General features: G+C 43.7%; 1 protein-coding gene across 2 annotated transcripts; it reads left to right on the top strand.

Moving 5' to 3' along the window:
• The first annotated feature begins 966 nt into the window (after positions 1-966).
• Positions 967-24,743, top strand: dachc (dachshund c). 2 transcript variants are annotated; one of them, XM_084562094.1, is made up of 11 exons: positions 967-2,242; positions 8,813-8,922; positions 11,591-11,701; positions 14,972-15,150; positions 16,449-16,569; positions 16,662-16,796; positions 20,115-20,302; positions 20,914-21,061; positions 21,816-21,944; positions 22,142-22,246; positions 24,191-24,743. In XM_084562094.1, exons 1-11 carry the CDS (start codon positions 1,659-1,661, stop codon positions 24,226-24,228), a joined length of 1,848 nt encoding a protein of 615 aa, XP_084418220.1. In that variant the 5' UTR covers positions 967-1,658; the 3' UTR covers positions 24,229-24,743. The 2 variants fall into 2 exon arrangements, with proteins under 2 accessions (XP_084418220.1, XP_084418219.1); XM_084562093.1 differs by lacking the exon at positions 24,191-24,743 and having other exon boundaries at positions 22,142-22,348.
• Positions 24,744-26,052: the final 1,309 nt, after the last annotated feature.

Below are 26,052 nucleotides of genomic sequence, written 5' to 3'. Positions count from 1 at the left end.
CTTCTTATTAAACACTTTAAGGTGGGAACTTACGACATGAATCAGCCCTGCTTAACACTGATGGCTTTATCTGTGTGTTTTCTACAGATGGAGAAAGAGAGTCGTGACATTTCTTTTTGGCAAGGAAAAGGCCATACTCAGCAGGAGTTATCAAAGGCAAAAAGTAAAAAGTTCGAGTTAGCTATCTCTCTCTCCCCCCTCTCTCTCCCTTCCCCTGGAGATACTCATGTTAAGCATAATTAAGCAGATTTGATTAGCATCAAGCCTGGCTTCCTCTCTTGACTTTTAATGAATGTAAATCTACCATCTACATCCTAAAGATTAATTTCTGCCAATTAAAAAACACAAGAGGGCTTATTCGAGAGAGAGAGGGGGGCTGGGAGGGAAAGAGTGTTAAAAGTCCTTTGAGTTGGAGTACAGTCAGAGTTTTATCCTCTTCCCCCTTGTCTTATGGTGAGATGGTCTCTGGAGATCTGTGTCTCTCTCTCCCTCACGACCAAGATCATTATCAGCACAATGTTCCGTGAAAGCCACTTTGAAAGGACTGCAAGCTCCATATGTAAATGATGGGTGTGTGACTGTGTGTGTGTGTGTGAGAGAGACAGAGAGAGAAAGTGTGTGTGGAGCGGATGAGGAAGCTTTACGGGGAACAGGTAAAGGGGTCAATTTGTCAAGACAAGGTGACTGGCCCCTGTATGAGATCTTGTAATGTCTCTCATCCCTCACTTTCAGATTAGAGATATTACAAAAGAAAGAAGGCATTTGATTTTGCTTTCTTATTTTTGGATTATGCACCTGTAGTGACAAAATCAAACCGACATGGGTGCGCTATTAATTATCTACTATATTTAATTTTGCAAGAAAAATATACAGTTGCCATTGCAAAGACCCTCTTTTTTTTTTCTTGTGCATGCCTTAAATTGCACATATGGTTGATTTAATATCTTGGAGACAGAAAAACATTTAAAGGTCCAGGTCAAGATTTGTTCAAGAATTTCTTTTTAAGATTATTATTTTTTTTTTAATCCAAAGCATCTTGTTGGCAACAATTAGACTGGGCAAATCAGTGTTAAAACAATTATTTTCCACTATTTAGACATCTTAAAAGTCTGTCCTCGGGAAAAATGCACTAATCAGGTCATATTTTATTTTCAGGGATACTGTAGGCTAATCATTAGTCCCAAACTATGTTTTAGAGAGATTACAGTAATATGTGGGATTTAGAAATGTCACGAAGACTCCAGATTGCGTGCCGCAGACACACCAAGTCCCATCAGAGGCTTTAATATTTAGGTGTCTTTTCGTTAGGCGTCCATAAATAGGCTTATCCAAAGTTTATGTAGGCTAATCTTTGCTCTCTCTCCCTCTCCTCTCTCTCTCTCTCACTCTCTAAGAATATGCCCAGGCTCCTCCTCTTTATGATAATGTGACAGTAGCATCTCCAGCTCTGAGACAAGCCTCCGCTCATTCTGATTCAACTATGTGATCAGGTTTTCCACACAGGGACCCTGTCTCCTCTCTTCTTCCTCTTCTTTTATCCCCCTCTCCTCCTCGGCACACTCTCGATGCGCACTTCACGCTCGCAGATCCTCTGATGTGTGCTCGGCGAAGTTACTTTCTTAAATAGTTGAAGTTTACTTGTCCTCCAGTTCTCGGTCATGACCACCATGGCAACTCCTGCCGCTCCGGCTCTGCTCCCCGCAGCTCCACTCGGACACCACCCGGCGCCGAGCTCCGTGTCTCCGGCCACCAACTCTCCGCCACCTGCGGCCACCTCAGCCGCGTCTTCCCCGGCTCCTCCGGTGGCGCACCAGGCGCTGCTCCACCAGTTCAGAGCGGACCTCTTACTACAGAACGGGACCCAGTTGAAGACCGGAGGGGCACCGGTGTCCAGCAGCGCTAAGCCCGTGTACGCCACCGCGTCGCCCGTGGAGAGCACGCCGCAGAACAACGAGTGCAAACTGGTGGAGGTGAAAGGTGCCAAGCTGGCCTCGTTCACGGTGAAAGACACGGAGCTCATCTGCCTGCCCCAGGCTTTCGACGTGTTTCTCAAGCACCTGGTCGGAGGGCTCCACACCGTCTACACAAAGCTGAAACGGCTGGACATTACCCCGGTGGTGTGCAACGTGGAGCAGGTCCGGGTGCTGCGGGGTCTCGGGGCCATCCAGCCCGGGGTGAACCGCTGCAAACTTATCTCCAGGCAGGACTTCGAGACGCTCTACAACGACTGTACCAACGCAAGGTGAGCTGGGTTCGGGGAGCAGGGGAGGGAAGGCGGGGGTGATGAGACCAGGTCGCGATGCAGCTGATTGGGAGGGGGGGTCACCAGATAACGTTTGAGGGGGGGGCGGGTGCAGCAGGTGGGGTTGGAGATCCAGAGCAAAAGAGAGGAAACATGGGAACCTTTATATTTTCTAATTAAATAATATTGAATATTGTATTATTACTATGACTTCATGCTGTGTTCTATATATTAGGTAAATTAGATCAGAATCTGCCATAGATCTGTGTATTTTTCTAAAGGAAATCCCTAAAAGTATAGAGGTAAAAAAGAAATATTCCATAAAATTATAATAATGAAAAAAACATCTGTTAATATAATTAGGTTTTATTTGTTGAAGTTGTATCCATTGATGATGACTGACTGGAGGTCCAGTTAACCCCCTTTCCTCCGCCACACTGCTGCTGCTAGGCCTGTTCCTAATTACCATTTAAATGGATGATAAACATTGTGATGGAGATGATGATGTTGACGATAATGAATTTGAGTAATCCTAATAAGAAAAACACTCTTAAAAGTTTGTTATGTTATCATAGGCTATAATCTCTGTCTCTCTTTGACATGCACACACACACACACACACGACACACACACACACGCGCTCTTGCTCTCTGACACACTCGCACTCGCACACATTGAATCTGACACTGTCATTCTGAGAAATTGATTCTTCACAGAAATTAATTAATTTTCATTTGGCCCCAAGCGGCAGCTTAAATCAGGACAAGCTCACTCACTCACTCGCTGATCCCTTTGCTCTCTCTCTCTCTCTCCTTCCCTCTGCCTCCCTCTCTCTCTCTCTCCCTCCTTAATAACTTGCTGTCTTATCATATCAACACTCTTTAGCCCTGAGCATCAGAACAGAGGAGATGATTAAATGAATTCTCGGTATTTATGATGCGATTATGTAAATTAGCTGTTTTGCAGAACTCCGATGGTGACCAACTACATGGGTCATCAATCCGGTGCGCCGCAGAGATGTTTGGATAAAGGGGCTAAATTGGCTGGGATTTGTGGTTTCCTGGTGCCTCAGTCTGCTGTTGTGCAGGCCACATGCTCGTAACAGCATGAGTTTGTATCCAGAGGAGTGTGGATTAGCCCGAGTTTGGGGAATTTATATTGTTTGATGGTTAATCCGTGCTCCTTGGAGCATGAATGATCCAATTTACACCTGCCATTAAATGCAGATAGAGGATGCACCAAGATGTGCTCAGATAAACATGCAAAAAAATATGTTTTGCAGTGTTACAAACCACATTGTTCTTTATGTTTCCTATAAAAGTACTTTGATCTGCCTCTGTATTTTATCTCTGAGCTGCATTTGGGTTTTAATAGCAGGTGTGAGGGCTTTAAGGCGAGCTCCGACTTGTTGAGTGAACCCAGAAATGCTCCAGAAAGAAACAAACTATTGTGAGAGTCAGCTTCCAGCTCCATGTGCGCGGATTAACACCTGCGCTTAAGCATTTGCGGCCCTCCAACCAAGACAAAATCCAGATGCATCTCCCGGCTGCTTTGGGATTTCTTCTGTGTCTGGTGTTAATGGGAACGTTGTTATACAACCCCCTGAAAATACACAGCCTCTGCCGTCTCTAATTATCCGCACAACACTCAAACAGCCTTTAGTTAATGAGATCTGAAAACATCACTCGCCTGAAATCTTCAAACAACTTCCGTGATTCTTTGTCTGAAGGCTTCAAATGTGCTGCGGTAGCCATTAGTATCAACCCCCCCTCTGCATTAGAAGTTTCTAAGTAATCCCTTGTGTGGATGGAGCAGCGCACAGTAGCAGGTAAAAGAGCGGGACTCAAGATGGTTGTCGTTAAAGGAGGGAAGGCCGGCTGACTCAGTCTAAGTTTCAATAACATCTCCAAGAACGTGATGTTACTGCTTTCTGGCAGTGTCAGGGCTCGGTGAGGTTTCTTGTTACTGATTAAGACAGCCATCACTTATTATTTTCCACTTCAGCATAGTCAGACTGGCTGGAGGAGAAACAACAGGCTGGTTGGATAGTTTAACATGACTAACACAGCTCTGTACATGGTTTCCTGCTGTTTGTTTGTTCATCGGTTCTTTTTAAAGATTAAAATGTTTTGAAGCGGTAGTTACAAAAATGTCCTGTGTTTATCATTGTCTTTCCGTCTCCTCTTTGTCTAGCCCGTTAGCTCCTGCTGTGCACACACACACACACACACGCACACACACACACACACACACTGACCACTGACTCATCAAACCATGAAGAAGGCCGACTTCACCCTCTCTCAGAGCCCGGTTATAATTCATGCATAGGTGGCACACAAACACGCGCGCGCACTCTCCGTCATCTGCGAACACACACACACACACACACACCAGCTCACATGGTCACGCCTGTGTGTTTGCTGGCTTTGCTGCTAAATGACATTAGTTCCACAGAGAGAACATGGTGTGTAGGAGGCAACCTGATCCTCCGTCCTTTTCTTTCTCCCTCACAAAGGAACAGTTTCATTCTCTGTTAGTAACACACATCAAACGGCTCGCTCGGGTCAAACTGCGTGCGCGCATGTGCGTATGCTTTACACGTATACACAAAATGCCACCACTTGGAGAAGGTTACATAAATGTACTTTCATGTGGCGAGGATTTTTAACGAAGCACGTGTTAATACCGCAGGGATTTTTTGCGTGTAAAGCCATGAAAAGCAGCAAGTGCTGTAGATGCTACTTTAAATGATCAATATTGTCATTTGCCACCAGAGATGCTGCGCAAATTATTTTGCTTGCCCTTGTTTTGAGGTAGTTGAGACACGATTTAACAAACATATATTGTTTGTGGTTCGAATAGCAGTTTTCAAAAGACCTACTTTCTCCCACGGAAAGTTTCTATGAACCTGACTACCAGGGCCACGTGTACTGAAATCTTGGAAGCAGAGAACCTGCAAAAACTGGCAACACCTTATTTTTTGTTAATTAAAATGTTTCTTGGCAGCTCTCACAACCGGGGATATTTGCAAAAGCGTCGAACGGAGTCAAATAAGAAGCAGGTGTCAACATTATCAAATGATAAATGAGACCAAGTGGCCTGCGGAGCACAACAAAAAACCTCCTCTTTGTGTTTCTCTGTGGCAACTTTCGGCCTTGCAGTTTGGCAACGCCGACCCGGTGTGTGTGTGTCCATGGGAAGGTGGACTCCTCAAAGCCGAGCCCCACCACCGAGCCATAACTCACTGTCAGAGTCGGCAGGGTTAGGATCCCAGGGAGGAGGGCTGTGTGTGTGCGTCAGGGTGGAGCGGTGAGCTCAACTTTAACCTCCGCACTCTTTTGATGTTTTATAGAGACGAGCACGATGAGATAGGGAGAGGGCCTCCACGTCTTCCACTGTGACAGGTTTTAATGGAGCAGCACACATAGTTTTGCGGACGCACACACACACACAGTCTTGACATCGTCTTGACCCTGGAATGTGGGAGAGGAATGCGAGGCGGTATCAGTTCGGGAGATCGGATTCTTGCCATGATCAAACGTCTTCACTGTGTGTGCGTGTTGATGTGTGTGTGTGTGTGTGTGTGTTGTCCGCCCTGCTTCTTTCATGACATCATCACCCAAGCTTTCCTCATAACAATGGTGCATAAAGCTTTTTCAGACCTCTATTTGAGACGAAGATCACAACATCAATCTTTCCCTGCCTTCTCTAACCAGCAACATAAGTCTTCCCGTGTACAGCGACGACGTTATGATTTATCAAACCGGACCGTGACGGCGAATACAAACCCATGTGATAAACGCAGATTGAAAGGATGGGAGCATGGGAGCTGTAAACCGCCGCTAATATATTCCAAACAAAATCTTGTTTGAGCAAGTTCTCCCCCAACCCCCCCCCACCTCGCTCTCCTACACGCACTCATATAAACACACACACAGCTGCTACCTATCAGCACCTCAGTCCCTCCAAGCCAGTAGCTGTTCCACTGTTTTGACTGTAACACTTCCTCTTCTTTCATTACTTTTCTGTTTCCCTTCGGTGTCTGTGTGCGTGTGCGAGCGAGGCAGAGGGATAGATCTGTCATCTTTGTTGTGTTTTGTTTCTCTTCCACCTGTGCTAAGCTCCAGCTGCCATGTTTGCCGTTTCATGTTTCAGGTAACACACACATTCGCCAAGCTCGGAGGGCAGGACTCGGTGTACGGTGTACCTTTCTTTTTTTCTTTTTTTTTTTTTTCAAGAAAAGCGCGTGTTTGTGTGTGCGTATCAGTCGCCCAGCGCGCGCGCGCGCGTGTGTGGCCAGAGTGTTGGCATGAGGGAGGACGTCTGGGTGAGATTTTAATTAAAGTTTGAGACAAAGAGGTCATAAGCCATACACCCCCTCCTCTACACACACACACAATGAACTGTTTTCTCTCTTCCCCCTCCTCTCTCTCATTCCATCCCCTCAGCTTGATGACTTTTCCATGAAAGGCTTTTTCATTAATCCTACCTCAGGGAACCGGTGCTCTCCAACCTCTCTCACACACACACACGCGCGCACAAAAAAACACACTCGCATGCGCAACACACACATAGACCTCCCTCCACGGGTCACTTTGATGTATCAACGCACTTGCAGACTAAACACAAAATTAGGTTCCAGTTCTTTATGCCCCCTAAAATGCAACATATACAAAGGCGCACAACGCACCCACCCACCAACACGCAGAGGCCATTAATTAGTGTGTGCAAATAAACAGTAGTAAGGGAAAGGGAAGCGGCTGCAGTAAAAACCAACCACAGTCTTTGGTCTCTGTGTATTTTATTTCCCCCCGCTGACGTTCACTTCTGCATCTGCGCGCTCATGTGAGGTGCTTCAACGCAACCTGCTGAGGAACTTTTGTTGCTTTACCTTCAAACCCAAGGCCTAAAAATACATTTCCTGCTTTTGTTAAAACTCAGTGGGCCGCTCAAAAATGAATCTGAATGCAAACCCCGGCTCTGCAAAAAAAACATTTTCACAACTTTATCACTGTTGCACATTCCTGGCATCTGTCTCTCACGTTGCATATGCGTGCGCGTGTGTGTGTATGCATCTACCTGAGTGTATTTTTCTCACTGTCGACACGCTCGTGTGAGTGTCTCTCACTGTCGGTGTGGGTGCGTGTGTGCGTGTGTGTGATATCTGATGTCAGCTGTCACATCCCAGTCGGTCTGGGCCCATAATAAGAGACAATAATAACAACTCATTAAAACCGAGGGCAGGAACTGTGGAGCTCATCGGCTCATCAAATTAACCTTTGAACACTTCATACACACACGCATATACACACAAGTCAGGCGCGACCCCGCTCATGCGCACACACACACACGTATGCCGGTGTGCACTCTATCTCTCTCTCACACACACACACACACACACACCCACACACACGAGATACCTGTTTTTCTCCCACAGTTAGTGACTACACAATCTTTCTTTCTGTCTTTTTGTCTCTCTCCATCTCCCCCCCCCCCCCCCAGCCAGTGGGTGTGTCAACAGGGGATTGGTCCTTTCTGCTGGGTAATTGATGAATTATATGCAATATGCAAATGAGGCGCCATTAATCTCCTGACTGACAGCTTCGTTTATGGGGCCTTAATGACGGCTGGATTAGATTCTAATTAAAATCTGCTCAAAGACACCCCACGCTAGGAAGCTGCTGCTGCTAGTCTATCTCCCCCTCTTTTTTTTTTTTACTCTTTCCCACCTTTTCTCACTGACTCGGACTCGTATGTACACGTTTTCCTCTCACTTTACACCTCCTCATCTTTCCCCGCATCTCCTTTTTCAACTTTTATTGTTCCCTCTTTTTCTTTTTGCCGTCTGTCCCACCTTCCCCCGTCTCCTCTTTCGCCTCCCTTTCCCCCGTCCTTCCCTCGCTCCGTCTTTTAATATCACTCACACACTTGCACACTTGCCCACAGACTCATGTTATGTCAGCCGGCTACGAAAAGGAGATGAGGTACGCTGGTTGTCATTAAGCCTGATGTGGCCCGTGTCATTTCCCCTGTCAGGACATTCACACCGTTTAGTCAGAGCCAAAGTGATGTCTGACAGCTTTTCACATACTTCCTCCAGGATTGATTGAGCGTGCCCGGCTCAATCAAACCGCACACGCAAGAATCCATGTGAATCTGCTTGTAGTCACAGCCTTTATTGAGCAAATTTGTGACATGGCAGGAAAGGAGGAATGAATGGCCAAATGAGGGAAGGATTGAAAGAGGCGAGCAAACACATTTAATAAGCAAACAAATGAATGAGTAAGCTGAACAGTAATGAGGTGCTTTATTGATGCCATAGGGAAACTTCTTTTTTGCTTGCTCGTATCCACAGGGAGGTCAGATTTGCTGTACAGCAGCCTTCCTGGAAGCGGTCAGGTTTCACTGTTTTTGCTTGTTGACACTTCAGCAGGTTCAGAGGTTTACAGACTGAAGGACACTTCCACTAACCAGGCCACCCATCTCAGTCTCAGCATGGAAAACTGACTGACTGAGGTGGGTAAAGTATTAAACTGCCTAATGACTAACGCTGTGTTTTCTGCTCGGCAGTTCGAGGCCCGGACGACCGCCCAAGAGGCTGCAGAGTGTGACAGAAGGCGGGACTCACCACATGCTGTCTCACAGTGGTCTGATGCACGCTGGGATCATGCCTCCTGCAGGTGACCACCCAGGCCTCATAACACACCTACAGTACATATGCAGCGTAGAAACGGTATCGCACAAAAACATGAACACAGTGTTCACACTGTGCATCGTCAATTGATGAAGACAGATTATGTCTACAAAAGCCAACAATGGCACTTTCCAAGATGAGGTTAAGTGATTTGTTTTCGTCTTTATTTATTTTACTAATCTTTTTTTAATACTGTTTTACAGTCTAATTTTTCTATCAGAATATATTTTTATTTAACTTTCAGACTTGACCTGTCTTGGCTATAACCCTCAGTTTTGACATTCTATTCCCTTATCATTATTTTCTGCTTGTGATATTTTATACAGTATCCCTTACCAGTCTGCTCAGTAACTTCTGCCCTCGTGCTGCATACAATTGAAAATAGTTACAGCTGGCTGTTGAAAAAGAAGCATGTCTAAGCAGGCCAATCAAAGAACCAGCACACAAACCCTCAGCAGCGGCGCTAAATCAGTCAGTGACACATCAGAGCTTTTGGCTCGACCACATGGCATTTTAAGAACATGAAGTTGTAATTAGGAGAACAAGGAAATGGAACGGAATACGGAGATATTAATAAAAAAAAATGTTCCGTGTTTGGAAAGAAGAATGGAGAGTTTCAAAGCCTCTGCTCACACCACACAACTGTACAAACACCAGCGTTACATTAAGCGTGACATTAAATCCTCTAAATCCTTAAGTTTTTCCATATAGTTCTTCAGCACCGTTCAGTAATCGGAGTGGAGGAGTCTCTTTCGGCTCCGTGAGCTGTTTTACAAAGTGAAACAGTGACTCGCTGTTGTTTCAGAGGGCAGATGAGGCATTTAAAGCTGGTGAAGTTCAAAATGTGAGTTATTAAAGGAGGAACACTTCGGTCATGCAGAATTTATACGTGATGACTTTTATTTCTCTTCCATAATGACACATTATACACATCATCAATACTACGAGGAGGCGGGGTTCTGGTAGGTGGCCGGTGTGTTGATTAATAAAATTAGCATACGTGCTGCTGACACACAAGAAACAACTCATAACTTGCAAGCTAGGTGTTTTCTTCTTGAATATATATCTTTAGACCTCAAATCGAGCGCAACAAGACTCTAACCAGTTAATCTTCTCTTTGAGGTTTTGGATAATTAAAGTATTTTCGAATGTAGCGGTGGCAGATGGCGAGGAAAATCTGTTATTTGTAATGTTCGAATCTGTATATGTGTGTGTTTTTACTTTCATATTTAGACTTTTTAAGAACAGTCAACCGGCTTCTAAAGGGCACAGAGAAGCTTGTTTTTGTCACAAACAGTTTTATGTTTGAGTCCCTATTGTAGTGGGTCTGTGTGTGTATCCGTGTGTGTGTGTAGCGCAGAGAAAAGGAGAAAAGTAATTGTTGGCACCTCACCACACTCAAAGTTGCCCTTGGCTTTGTGCTCTTCACTGCAACCTGATCTTTTCATTCCCCGCCTCAAAAGAAGCCATTTTCTATTAGCCTCCGCTTCCTCTCACTGTTCAAAGGTGCTTGAGTGCGTGCGTGTGTGTGTGTGTTGTGTCTGCGGGAGCGTTCAAGAGCATCTTTCTCAGTGGGAAAAGAGTCTTTTTCCACCAAAGGAGAGGGCACGGCGGCAATGTCAGCGCTACTGATTAGAACTGGCCACATGAGAGGGGAGAAGGAGACAGAGAGAGGGAGGACATTTGAACGTAAAAGGCAGGGAGAATCTTTGATGTGATCCTCCTTAGTCTCTTTTTCTGGCCCTCGTGCGCTCACACGTACACACATGCGGCACAGTGGCTTATGTCCCGCTGTGATGCTGACATTTGAAAAGGTAAAGTAAGGAGAGGGGATGGGTAGAGGGAATGGAGAGAGGGCGGGAAAGAAAGCGGGAGAAGATGAGAAGAAAAGGAACAATTTGTTGTGGTTGTCGACGTCTTGGGCAGACAAACTATTCACCTCAGACACTCATTGTCCGACGGGGGGGGGGGGAGAGAAAAAAAAACACTCAGCAGATTCAGTTTGTTGCAAACGTTTAGATGGGTCCAAGATCAGGAAATTAAGACTTACGGTTTGTTTGTATTTCCTCACTGGTGTTTGCACAGTTGTGTGGCTTGTCCCAACTTTAATAATTCACCGTGTTTGTCTGTATTAGTGCGAGATATATTTCATTTTCTATTTTAGAGGTTGCCGTGCAGGTCAGACTACCTTCTGAGGTTCAAGACACAAATTAAAATGTGCCTCGGCCCTCTTGCCACATTTTGTCACTCTCTATTACTTATTATCTAAAAGTGCACAACCCCTATTAAAAAGTATCTTTACTTTCTGTCTAGTGCTGCTAATTCATGCTGATAAAGAAGTTCTTTCTGGGTAGAAGGTATAGCTGCTGCTGCTGCTGCCGTTGAGCGTCGTCCTGTGAGCCGTGCTGTGGGATGTGATATCCCTGTGTGGGAGAGATGAATGTCTTGGCTTGTTCCTATCACTGCTGATTCCCTGGCAGACTAAATGGCCAGTGCAGCGGTGCAGTCAGAATGAATGGCTGGCCTCTGTCTTCCCATGACAACCTCCTGCCTACCCACCGCTCTAATCCTCCACCGGGGGCCATTGATCTGGCTCTATTGATTCCTTTTCTTTCTTTTCCGTCCCTCTTTTTATATCTGTCTCTCTCTCTCAGATCTCTCTGCCCTGGCCAAAAAGATCAAGCTGGAGGCGATGGCCAGTTACCACAGCAACCAGCAACATGGCGGGCCAAACGGAGAGAACGGTGACCACAACCACGGCCTGGGTGAGTCTCACCCGTGCGAAACCTTTAATTACGGCCGGGTGACACGTCGCACGGTTGTTGTCCGTGCACATCTGTGACGCCGAGTCGATGCAACTTGAGCAGCTGTGTTTATGTGCCGCTGCTAAACCAAGCTGATTAAAACCAGGATGTGACATCACCTCAGCTGCTTGTACGTTTCCTCTGAGAGATGGTGACTGAAAAACAAACTGCAGCAGGAGTGAATCAGTTCTTATTGCAATCAGAAATAGACATCTGGGTTAGGTCATCCATACAATCAAAACCCGAAGAGTGTTTTTTTGTTTTGTTTTGTTTTGACTCACATTTCTCTTTTTCCCCGAGTCGTGATAGATGACCGTAAGGGTGAATGTTTCCTTTCGTCTTGGATTTGTTTGCATATTTGTGGGGCTCAATGAGAATCAGGAAACGTTTCCTGAATAACACAGTTGGTCATCCTCTCTGTGGTCTCAAAACATTGCCGGCAAATCATTAGTACTTATTAGTCATCACATCTACAGAGTGTATAAACCCGAACCAGATGGGCTAAATATGAGTGTGATATTTGTCTGTCATGTGGAATAAAAATAAATCAGGGTTTACAGGAAAAAGTGTCTCTGACTAAGCATGTCAAGTTTATTAATTTTGTTCCTGTAAAGCACAGAACCTCGTAATTTCGGGACTGAATCCCTTCGGCTACTCGCTACATGTGCAGGTTTACTTTTTAGTCATGTGTTATTAAAAACTGCACCCGTCCCTGGCTTTGCAGTGAGCAAGAGCCGCCGTTCCAATTGGAGCATCAGCGGACCAGAGTAAGCACACCGGGATGATAGAGAGATGAATAAGATGAGAGGCTGAAGCCAAATCAATAGTCTTCTCTCTAATTCACTATCCTGAATGCAAACGACAAACGCTGGACAATCGATGGCGGGACGGGCACACGCACACGCGCGCACAAACACACACACACACGCGCGCGCCAAGGAAAATCGGACTCACCGCCCCCACCGTTATCGACAGGTTAAAGCGACATCAGTGTGTTTAGACAGATGACAGGGCTTATGGAGGTCTGTGCGGAATACACTATCAACCTGGGACACGCGCGCACTTAACATGAGGGGCACACTGCGAGGCTTCGGCACAGAAATGAAAATTCGTCCTTGTGTTTTTCCAGAAGAGAAGCAGTTTGTGTGTGTTTTTTTTCGTCTCTGTTTGTTGTAGTTTCTTCCCTGTGCTCGTGTCTGTGAACGCTCCCAGCATTAAGCATTGTTTACCATTGTATACACTCAGTTACAACCTCCAGCATCTGTGCGCAGTTTGGTGGCATGGTTACCACCAGCCATTATAAACCTGTAAAGCTTAATCACTGTTAATGATAGAGTCAAGTGGAAACACACACACACACACACACACACACACACACACACACACAGACAAGCGCAGCAAAGGCATACATACACACATAAGCACGCCGTGTTTTTTTCCATACCGCCACCCACGGCCTTATGGGAAGGATGGGCCCCTACCAGAGCTTTAACCACTACAAAGGCAATCTCAGATTACACACACGCACACACTCACAAATGCTGAGTGTGACACCTTATGGGCCGGGGAAGAGCGGGGCAGCAGCCATTTCTGCATTTAACAAGATCTTCTGGGAAATTTACAGTAACTGTTTGTTTACAGTAATGGTTTGTTTGGATAAACATAAGAGAGGCACTTTGACTTTTGATGTTTTTTAATGAAACATAAGAGAAAGTGATGGGAGGGCAGAGACAGTGAGGAGTGGGGGGGGGGGGGGCGAGGGGGAGGTTAAGAAGAGGGAGAGAATGAGAAAATGAAATTATAGCAGGAGAGAGGAGGGGTGAGAAAAGTGGAGTGCTGGTTTCAAACCAAGGCTTAATATTTGGCTGCTAGTTGATTGTCGGAGCATCTGGTTATTCAGCTCCATTCAGACACATCTTTTGTTTGGATTGGTTTCTGCTCTGGGCAAGTGAGAGACTAATCTGCCAAATGCACAAAGCACTGCACATATGTCCGGCGAGCCCGACTCATAAAGTCACCGCCTCACCCTTTATTTCTCAGCTTGCCTTTTCTTTTTGTTTCTTTCCCCCTCTTTTCCTCTCTTTCCTTTCCCCCCCTTTATTTGTTCTGTTTCATCTCTTTGGATAGCCCCTTTTTTTTTTTTTTCTTTTTGTTTCCGTGCACTCGTTCTATTATTTGTGACAATTGTGCGGAATAGAGTCCAAGATTTTTTCCTTTGTGTTTATAATTACCCAGCGTGCATTGCTGGCCCAGCACCAGGACTGCCATCAGCTTCTTTTGTTCCACTTCCTCCCTGTGTTTCTTTTGTTTTTGTTTTTCCTTTTATTAAATGATAAATATTTATGTCATTTTCTCCCCCCCCCCCCCCCCAAAGGATTGTTTGTTTCGTGAATAGAAGGACTGCAACAACCCACTGGGGTGCTGTTGAGAGGAAGGATTTTCTTTAAAGATAGTGGATACTTGCTTAAAAGAGAGGAGTGTTAACAACAGATTTTCCAAGATAATAAGAATTCAGTTTGAGTAAAACATGTTGGGGCCTTGGATCACCACGGCATTGAAAGAAAAGTTATCTACTTTTTCTGAATTCCGACGAGGCCGATTCGTGTTTTTGCCCATGACACACAGGAAACATCTTGAGGCCATTGCATCTTTGAGAAAACACTCACCCCGCTCATTGCATCTCCTTCCACTCCCCGTCCTTTCCCGCTTCTCTTCTCCTGCCCTCATCTTTTTCCACATCGCACACACATCTTCAAGCTTAGAAGCAGAGCACTCATCCAGGTAATACTTACGACGCGGAGGAATGACAGCGCTGTCCGGATTCACTACAGAGACGCTTTCAGTTCAGTAAACACCACAGGACTGAGCGGCGGAAGGCCTTTAAGATGCGACGGATAAATACAGCCGAAGTAAAAGGAAAGGAAAGGAAAAGCGAGACCTGTTTCGTGTTGGTTGTATACGGTGTATGGAGCCGCTTTGATGACCTTTAGACAAAGATGACCTTTGCCATACGATTGCACTTTTAAACATATATCATCTCATTGCCGCAACTGCATGTATCAGTGACAGCGTGACGTTTCTTAGTGCAAGCGTAAAAAAATATTTGCACATTGCGAATGTCCTACCACTGTTGTGTATACGACAATAAACTTGAATCGTGAATGAGATGCAACAGACTAACTTACTCTACTGTTCTCTGATTCTATTCTGTTCTATTCTATTCTACCCCAGTTCTGGATCAGTTGCCCTTCATGATGATGTCACATCCCCTGATCCCTGCCAGCCTGGCTCCAGCCTCCGTTTCCATGGCGATGGGCCAGATGAACCGACTGAGCACGCTGGCCAGCATGGCCAACGTGGCGCAGCTCCACGCCAACCCCCCTGCCAGGGCTCCCACCTCCGTCATTAAGGTGAACTCAGAGGCCCATCAACCCAGTGGAGCTGAACATCCGCCAGCAATCGTCCGCATCCACGTGACGCTTAGCAATCGTTTGCATAGAAAAGTGGAATTGTAAAGGCAAAACACGTCGGTCAATTAAAGAACGATGCGATTCGCTTTAAGCGATTCAAAGACTTTGTTCTTGTCCCCTAAAAAATCACGATGAATTAATCTTCCAGTCCTTTACGTTTAATTAGGAATATACTTATAGCTAAAAACCAGTGACTGTCAACTAGTAGCTGTCCAAGTTCTGGATCACTACCAGGATGTAATCAGTTCCTTGGCTTCAGTTCAACCTCATATCTATTTATACATTTTTGCTATCTTATCCTGCATATAGACAGAAACTCCAACCCTCTTAGCCAAGTTGTTTTTTTAAGTCACTGGTTGCAGCTTTAATATTCATTAAAGGAGGTTTGAATGGATTATACATAATAATTTGACAACGTAGACGTCACAGAGTATTATATCACATTAAGTCCTCATCAATAGAAGGAAGTTGCATCTCCGGTCATAATTTTTTAACAAATCCGACCATTGTTTTTTCGGACACTGGACTGGATCCTAAAGATGGTTTATGACCAATTTTTTCCGTGTGACCACCAAAGAATACCATACTACTTTTCCAACTCTTTCCATGTCCCTTAGGATATTTTTTTTCTTTCGACAACAGCTGATTTGTGGATGACTCTATTGTGTTTTGCAATGCCAAACAGTGAATGTTACTCCCAGAGATTAAGCTTAAACTGAGTTGATGGCTTTGACAATAGTATGAAAATTAATAATGCATAAAAATATGCTTTAAAATCCGGTGTCACACTCTGAGACAGACATCTAGACAGCTTCAGCAAAAGAACAAGTTAACTTAAAATTTGCTAGTTAGGTTGCCATTAGCCACATTCAGCTAAAGCTAACTTTACTTCTTTTTGCTCTAACCTCCTACTGTAATTGAACAAGATATTTTTCAATGGTATTGTATTGTATGTGGTAATGCAGTGTCCACTATAACAAAATGTTACAGCAGTAGTAATATTCAGTTGTGATGAAGACTAGCTAAAAGCTAGCTAACGTTAGCTTAGTGTGCTAAATTGGAAATTTCGTGTCAGTGAGCCAATTGTAAATGGATTTTAATAAATAAAATAAAATATAATGTAGAAATTGAGAGAACGGAACATAGATTTCCTATAAAACCTTATTATTTCCATGTCCACTGTAAGCCGTAACTTTTGGCCAACTTTTTTGACTGTTTGACCTTTTGTTGTTTGTTAGGAGCGAGTGCGTGACAGCCCCTCCCCGTCCCCCTCACTGGAGGAAGCTCAGATGTCATCCAATCACAGCAGCAGTGTGTCGAGTTCACCGTCTCACACAGAACGCACTGCAGAAACCACACGTATGTATTTTCCTGTGTTAGCAACGTAGCATGGATGCACGCTCCATGAAATGAAAGCCTTTGAGTTACGTGTATTTGTATTTCCACTCCAGACCCACTCCACGACGGCCTGTCCTCAAGCCACAACGTGTTGGGACATTCTCCTGGTTTAGTGCAAGGGGCCAGAGAGACAGATATCACGTCAGTGGAGTACAACAAGGAGAACAAGAGGAGCCATGCTGACAGAGGTATACATATATTCATTCATCTTGAGTTTGCAAAGTTCAAGGATGGCCAAACTCCTATTTACACACATTTAAATCTTTCATCTTCTATTCAAATGTCTTACTTTATTGAATCAAGTCACTCCAGAGGTCAGCTCCGTGCTGTTTTCTGAGATTTTTTTGTTACAGTCATTAATCATTTAATAATTATTAATGAGTAATGATTGTTTCGCAGACAAATCAATTGCCTTTGAACAAAGTCTGTCAATACAGAACAACATGCATTCCATCCAAGCCATCCATCTCTGTCATCATTTATACACTGAGGACTAAAACACCTGTGGCAACTGCGCGAGACTTTCTTTGACATTATTTGTTTTCAAAGACGAAGGGTTTCTTACATTTCAACACGGGGGAAAGATCAGTAATAGGTCGATAAGGATTCACTGTCCTTTCTCCACACTTCTTCCTCTCCTCCTCCTCCTCCTCCTCCTCCTCCTCATCCTCTTCTCATCGCTGTCAGTGGCCCCCCGGCTTCCCGCTGAGAGCAAAGACAAATAATTCTGCAAAACAGGACTCCATTAGACCAGGAAGCGGTGTTACATTAGCGAGCCATTTGCCGGGCCGTGGCCTAACGAGCCAGGCGGCCTCCCGCGCTCTCAGCTGGACCTCATCTGCATAACGACCGCCTCCCTGTCGTTAGGGCCTGCGTTGCCACGGCGCTGCAACGTCAGTTGTTTGGTTCTCTCTGTCAGGGAGGTTTGCATTAGCTTAATGAGGACTGCTCAAGGACAAACAGTCAGCAGAAATCTACAGCGAGAAAAAAAAAGGGGGGGCGAGCGAGAGAGATTGTTTGTATGTGAGTTTGTATGTGTGTGTGCACGCGCCAGTGTAAATGTATTCTAATACTGAATCGCATTATTTAGTAATCGAATTTAAAAATCACAAAGGCCGCCCAGGTAGGGTTTCAGATGCTGTCAGGTATCTGTGAACATATTGACAAAGCAGTGATGGCACCTGCGACGTGGACGCCATGCATCGCGCATCACATTTATGCAATTGATTTTCAATTGATTTTCCTGCATGCAAATGAAATGCATGTACATTTGCCGGATTGCAAGCTTTTGTATTTGACCTAGAACATCACAGGATAGGTTTATCGTAGATTGAACAGAGTTTCAGAGAGCACTTCGGCGCTGTCATTCTGTCAATCCATTGTATGATAATCTGTGTGTGTGTGGGAGTCGGTTTTGGCTGTGTGTGCTGTTTCACTGGTCTTTGAACAACGTATCCATGCAGCAAAGATCAGAGGCCATCCCTGACACCTCACTCCCATTAACCAAACATCAGCAGAATTTTATTCTCTCTCTGTCTCTCTCTCTTTCTCTGCACCCCCCCCTCCCTCCTGTTCTCTTCCGCTGACTGGCAGTCTTCACGTGGTGAAGTTCATTAGCCCTGGGGACGGGTGGGAGAGGAATAAGAGAGGGGAAAAAGAGAGATGAAGTTGGGAGAAAAGCGAAAAACAGACAGTGACCTTGGTTAGGGAGATGGGTAAATGATCAAACAAGCTGGCAGCTGTGTGTGTGTGTGGGTGTGTGTGTACGTGTGTGTATTTATGCCAAACGTGTGTGTGAGTGTGAGGTAAAGTAGGCGTAAAACAGTAACTCAATAAAGGATCAGTCACATCCAAGGAGCCTGGGGAGCCCACGCTGCTGACTGCGCACTTCAGCGGCTACAAATGTGTGTGTGTGTGTCTGTGTGTGTGTGTGTCTGTATGTGAGCCACAGGAGTGTAGTTGGATGCCCTCCGCTGAGCTCGCCAGCACCTGCTAATTACCTTTCTCTACAGAGCAATGCTTTTAGCAAGAAAGAGGGAGAAAGGAGAGGAGGAGGAGGGGAGGGGTATTGCTTCTCATCTGTGAAACACCTTGAATGTGACAGTTGCCAAGACGTGAGGCCGAGGCAGAGTAGGGAAGGTGGGTGGATTTGGAGCAGAAGATGCTGTGGTCAGCTAAGTGGAGAAAACACTGTCATTTGTCACAGACACAGAAAAGTGCCAGATATCACATCGCACGTTCGCACTCCTCTCTGCTCCAATAACCGCTGGACTCCCAGGACGTCTCCGTCCTCAGTGGCTCAGATGACAGTCAACGCATAAAGCGGGCAACTGCCTGATGCGGGGGGGAAAAAAATGCAGAATATGGCTAATATTCGTCTCCCTCACTGTCGCGGGTAGGGAACACGCAGTTCTCAGGTTTACAAACAGATGGTCATCCATAATGCAGGTTCTTCTTTGCTGCTTTTATGGGAGATGTCAAGCTGTGATGCATTATCAATAGGCAGGCTGCCATCTAATAAAGGGTAACCACATTTTTAAAATCCCAAACCAGGACTTTTGTGTATGTGTGCATGCACTGGCACGCAGTAATTAGTGTAAACACCTTTTTGACGCTGGGCTTGATATCTTGACAAGAACTTAAGTAGATGTATTTGAAAGCTAGAAGTCTGGATTTTCAGTTCGATTGCATGCTGTTGCAGGAATGATGAAAAAACAAAACATAAAGCCTGAATGCTTGGAATAAATGTAAAAGTCAAGTAGACAAAGTGGAGGGATAGTGGAGAGTCGTCTCAAAAAGGCTGTATAAAAGGTTTATATAGCATCAAAAAAGGCCAAAAATAACAGACAAACAAGACAAATTCAGTTGCAGCTCTCAAAATAAATAAAAATCGAAGAACAAAAACCTTTTGTAAGTATACGCTGACTTTCTTTAAATCTCTGCAGGAGGCTGTTGCAACAAACTAGACACAAAAGCCAAGACGAGCAGTTAGTGTTCTAGTCTTTCACTTTCATATTCAGTATAATACAAATATCAGCTTACACTGATAACTACTTAATAGCTTTTTCCAAAGCTTTCAAGCACATCTCAGCAAAAAAGAAAGCATAGTGGTAAATAATTACCTGTTATTCCGTTCCTTTGCTGAGATAATGAGGCGGAAGCATATTTTCCAATATGACTAAACTTTTATTTTAAAATCCAAGTTCCTATGGGTATGCAGATAAATGCATGTGGAAATGTAAGGTTTTGATAAACGTATTAAGACCTACCTGTGGTTCACAATGCATTCATATGGTTTTTTTGGTTGAACTGATATTCATCAAGGTCCGTAACGGCGTCATGTGCTTAAATACTTAATTTTATTATCTGTCTTTTCACTAGAGTGAAAGTCACCCATTGTGTATTATTCCTTAAAATGTCTGCATGAATAAAGAAGATCAAAATCTCACTGCGTTAAACTGATTTAGTCACAAGCGTAGACATCAAACTGTCTCTCTGCCCTCCAGATAACAGCTCCTTGACAACCAGGGAGAGCTGTGATAGACAAGTCTACCAGAAACCCCCGTCAGGCAGGGAGGGCTGTGAGAGGGTATCTTACCCTGCAGGACACAAGCTCCCAGCAGGTCTCCACCACCCTCCCTTCATCTTCCCGGAAGGCTTGTCCTCCATAGAGACCCTGCTCACGAACATCCAGGTGAGGCTCTGCCGGGGCTTTATTATTATTATACCCTAAGATGAATAGGAAGGGAGATGAGCCACTCTTTGGGATTTCCTGAAATGCTAAATGGCAGACAAGGCAGACATTTAGGATATGCGATAATTGGGATGGGCGTGTGCTGACCTGCTTCTCAGATTTTACATGTCTTTGTTATGGCACAGTCACAAAGGAAGCCCTCTCTGGTTGGGTTTTCATAGAAAGGAAGAAAAAGAACATGTTTAACCTCATCTGACCCTGATGTGATAGCAGTTTTACTTTATCTTTCATGTTGTTAAAAAGCCGATTCATTTATTTATTCACTTTCTTTTCCATCCCTAAAAAAAGAACCAAATACTTTGTGATGTTTTTACTTTTACAACAAGATCGTTTGCCTGCTTTTTTAATATTTACTGCAGCTCATAAATTATTTTACTCTTTTAAAGTTTAAAACGCAGTAAAAAGACAAATATTTCCTTTTGGTTTCAGTGATTTCTGTGTAAAGGTTTCCCTTTGGTGCATTTTTAAATCTTTGAGTACCAGGCAGACATCTCTCCTGGCATTTGCTCAGTGTGTAACCTGTTGATGTGCGCCTGTGTGTCTCCAAGCAGGGTCTGCTGAGGGTTGCCATAGAGAACGCCCGAGCGCAGGAGAAGCAGGACCAGCTGGAGAGGACCGAGCTGAAGATGGAGCTGGTACGAGAGAGAGAGCTCAGAGAGACCTTGGAGAGACAGCTCAGCATGGAACAGAAAAACAGAGGTAGGCTGCGCCACATACAGCACCACAGTCAGTGCCTTCAAAATTATTCAAGCTGGCAAGTGCTGATTTCCTTTTTGCTTGTTACCCGTGTCAATTTTAACATCCAAACAGTAACAATTCTGCTCAACAAGATCGGCGCGAGCCGCTTCTAAGCTGACAGGACGTCCGTTAACTTGAAAATCAGATAAGGAAGTGAGGACACCTACTGTATATTACCCCTCAAAGCATCTGCAGAGGTGAATTAGACCGAGGTTGGCAGCGCGCTACGAACTAAATCAAGTCTGGCAAGTTCACAAAAGCTGTCATATACAGTACAGCGCAGTCAGAGCAAATTCCAATCAAGGGCAGTTTGTTTGACGAGGTCACGCCGGGTGGAGAAGTGTGCAGCTTGTGATTAAAACTGACTGTGAAATGTCAAACTGCCAGTCACATGATATTGCGTACCTGTTGCAGGTGATGTAGTAAAATGGGATGTTGATCATTCAGATGAGTAGCGATGCCTTTTTTGTTGTCACATAAATATCAAATGTCATGTGTCTATGAGATAAATGCGCAGAGAAAAGTGTACTTAAGTATTTGTAAATTCTGACCCAGGAGCATTTTGGCCTCACTTACTGACTATTTCTCTGAAAACACTCCAAGCTCAGAGCAGCTTCAAAGTCTCTCAAAGCTCTTGATGTGCCTTAAACATCCAGGATCCATTTCTGACATCCTTTGTCATCCGTCCTTTCCCTCCTCCTTCTTCCCTATTCAGTTCTGATCCAGAAGCGCCTCAAGAAAGAAAAGAGGAGTAAGAGGAGACTACAGGAGGCCTTGGAGGAGGAGGTGAAACTCCGCGATCAGGCAGAGCACAGCCTGCTGCACACTGCCAACACACACACAGGTACGCAAAACCGAAGCTATTGTTTACGATCTCACGTATTATATTTCAGTTTTGACTCGAAATCGAGCCTAAAGTTACAGAAGCTTGTGCAGATCTCATTTTCATATTAAATGTCACCAAGCTTTCAGTGCAACTTAGCCTCAACTGTTCATTAGCCTCTAATTAAGTGTCTCTATTAATTAATGACCGAACTACAGCCCATCAATCATCGGCGGTCCCTCCTCACACGGAATCTGTGACCCAGGACTTGGACGGGAGCAACCATGATGACAACAGGCTGGACAGCAAGGCAACAGTACAAGGTACAGGTGTCCACGTGACAAATGCAGCTTTTGGAATATGCATGAAAACACCTCTATACTTTGATCAGTAAAAATGCTGCAGATGGAAATTATTAGACAGCAAAGTAATTACTGTGAGTGCAAGTACCAATAAAAATACCGCTTAAAAAAATTCTCCTTTAGTAAAATTACGTAAGTATTAGCAGCAAAATGTAGTTAAGGTATAAAAGCAAAGTAGTGGTTGGGCCCTTCTAACATTTAAATTATTATACATGACTTAATTAAATTATTAATACTGAAGCGTCAGTGTGTAAGCAGTGTGTTACCGTTGTAGCCCCTAGAGGTGGAGATATTTTTATGTACAGAGACAAACATAAATCTGACGGGGGTGAATGGGAAAGGCAAGAAGAAATAACATATACACAAGTCTTTTTTTTTTTGTTTTTGTTTTTTTGTTTTCTCTGTTTATTAAAATTAAACCACATGCACACAAATCTGTTTTCGCTTTTTGGACCCTAAACTTTGACTTTTAGTGAGATATTGATCGTCGATTGAAATTTATTCTATATTTTATGTATAAGTTTAAACTAGAAATTGCTATTTGGTAGATATGCTGACAACTGATAGAAAAGCAGCTACTAGTAATTAAAATTGTCAAATAAATGGCTGAAATGTAGAAAATATAATACACTGTTGCCCATGAGAGCTGGAATAATTGACGTTCCTCTTTTTCTTCCTGTTTATACAAATCACATTGTCACAATCATTTCATAAACAAAGGTATGAAATTTTTTTTCCAGCTTTATGGGCAGCAGTGTATTTCCTTCTAAAATGTGAGGAGCTGACGTCTAAAGAAGCATTTAACACTCAAGAAAAGTGCAAATACCTCAGAATTATACTTTAACTACAGAACCTGAATAAATGTACTTCATTACTTTTCAGCACTTCAGAAAAGACTGAGCCATAGAAAAGCTCACCACATGACTTAAAAGAAAGAAGAAATATAAATCCTTACAATAGATAAAAACAATTAAACCTCAACTGTTTCACCATTAACTTATTATTAACGGGGATGAACTGATTGTCAGGTTTATTGAATGTTTCATTTCAGCGTAAGAACGGTGGCATACCTGCTGGTGGGGTTTTTATTTAGCTCCTATCGACTAAGCCAAGACAACATTTCATTATTTCACCTACTCCCAGCTTTTGATGCTTAACTGACCGGTCTACTGGAAGGGTTTTCAAAGATTTCACAGGGAGACTGCTTCCGAGAAACTGAACGGAAAGAAATGAAGCATGAGACAGTTCACCGGGGCTACTGTTTTAATGGAGACGGGCGTTTAATATATTTATTTTGCCAACATTATTGTCTTCACGGGGATGGATTAATGAGAAAGTCCCACGTGTAACATCTTAAACAGACAGAAAAAGAAATGACCGCCATCTCTAGCCCGGCCTCATCAAAAGAGTGCATGGTTCCAGCCCACCTCTGCTCCGTGCCGTGCCAAGAGCCTCCATACCAGACAGCGAGCTTGTTCAAAAGCAATTTTTAATTGAATGTCAGTGAAGCAAGAAGAGAACTGGCCACTAATTAATGGCTGTCTTAATTGTCCTCATGACGAGTTTGTTTGGACATCATTTGCATAATTAACACCCAGTAATAAATCATTTAAAGGGGAATTGTCTGTCAGACAGTAGGGAAGGATGTGGTCTCTTTGTGCCAGGAAGTTTTTATCGCCAAAAATGGGGATCCGCGGCCGGAAAAAAAAAACACCTTCAACTGAGCCTCACTTAATAATGTTCTTTTGTTAATAATCTTGGGTCATGACTGTATAGAACCTCCTTCACTAATTTAAATGAATGAATTAATTACAACATTTGCTCTTCTTACCATGCTAGAAGAGGAAAACATTTCACTTTTTTTTATTTTTTTTTTATTAATTTTTATTTCTTTGTCGATTTCAGAGGGCAGAGTGTTCCTGCAAACCGCCGGGATGTTCTGAAGGCGAGGTGGCAGGATGGATGAATGGATGAATGGACGGATGGAAGACCAGAGTGATGAAGACGCTTCATATATGAGATATACAATCGTCAGGCATGCTCAGTCACGCTGTGGCGTCTGTGACACACCTCCCCGCGAGGACACTCCCAAGGGTGACATTTGAACTTTTCCATTGTTCTCTCGTTTAATTTATTGCATTTATCACCAGATCTCAGCTGTAGTCGGAAGAGTACTTTATACCGATGTTGTGTTTGACCGTGTTTCTTTCAATCGAGGTTTTTAGATCTTAGATGAAGATGACCATAGTTGTTTTTTTGTCAGTGCTGTTTATCTGGACACAAGTGATGATTTTGACTTGTAACAGAGTTGTGTACATATATATAGCCATCATTTTTGTTATCATTATTATTATTATTATTATTATTATCAAAAAAACATAATGGCATGTTGTACAGTCAGTAAATGACTTGTATTGTGTATGGTATGCAGTAGTGCAGTTTGACAATACAAACAATACAGATCCTTTTTATTAAATTGTGTCGTTGCTTCTTTCTTTTTTCCCTCCAGTACAGTCGCTCATTGATTGTTTAACTGGTTAAATATACAGTTTTGTAGATTTCTTAAATGTGCATTTATATTACTGGCTCATTTGGAGAACAAATTAGTTCTGCATTTTGTGAAACCCTTTAGATCTGTGGTGTGTGTGCCGAGGAGAGAAGGTCAGTGCGACTGCACGCTCTGCACATATGGGGAGCGATGTGGCGACGATGCTACGTCTCTGTGGCTGAACTCATTTTTAGTCACTCAAGACAGAAGAATAGAGGGCTAAATTTAGCTCAATAAGTACTTGAGAGAAGATTTTTGCTAAACTCAACAACAAATTGTGTAACAAAAAAAAAAAAAAAAAGAACAAGCCTTTCTGCTGAGTGAAAGTTTGTGTCTCTTTTCTGATCTTTACCTGCCAAATATTAGCGTTTCAGGAGATGGGACCACACAAAATGAAACTAATCGAAACAATTTTCTGACTCAATTTGTATTGAAGCACTGTAAATGCCTAGTAATGTAAATCAATTGGAGCTCAAAAACCTACACACGTACACATGTAGGAGGCATTTGAATCGTAAATGAGACACGCAAAACTACACAAGCGTTCCTCGGCTGATGCAGAGAGTAAAAAGGTGAATGTGTAATAAATTGTGTGAGGGGCCAAACATTAAAAAGTCTTTAGAAATGTTGAAAGCAGTTTCCTCTAAGAGATATACTAGATGCCCAGGGACTTGACTGGTATAAGGGCTATTAAGTTTTCTGAAGTCCTAAATAACACATTTCACATTGTTCTGAAATTGTTTGTTTGGGCCAAAAAAGAATATCTGTGCAGTAGGCCAGGTTTCCTCATGCAACCTTGTCTAAATGTGCAGTGTGCCATTTCCTGGACACAGGCAGATAAGCTGTGATGCAGGACTAAAACAATACCTCCGTTACAAGCAATTCTTCCTGAATACGGAGTGGCTGACAAGTGAATAGGAATGATTCACATAAATGAATGTGCGAATGAGTCATCAGCTTTTCAGATGACCACCTCAGAGCCTGTCTTGACTAAAAAGGCTTGTGACTTCATTCAGTACCCTTCTACTATTTCACGCTCCCTTGTATCTCTCTCTCTGTCTCACACACACACACAAACACACCCGCCCACACACACACACATCCCTCACAATTCACTGAGTAGCATTGTCCTGCCGAGAGATGTGTAATGGAAAAGATAAATGGAGGATAAAGCTAAGGTGACAGGACCGAGCATGCGTGTGCGCATGTGTATTTGCAT

The sequence above is a fragment of the Chelon labrosus genome (genome assembly GCF_963514085.1).
Source record: "Chelon labrosus genome assembly, chromosome: 15".
NCBI classification, from domain to species: Eukaryota; Metazoa; Chordata; class Actinopteri; order Mugiliformes; family Mugilidae; genus Chelon; species Chelon labrosus.
The sequence above is the reverse complement of the archived record's forward strand: the minus strand, read 5'-3'. Positions and strand labels throughout refer to the sequence as shown.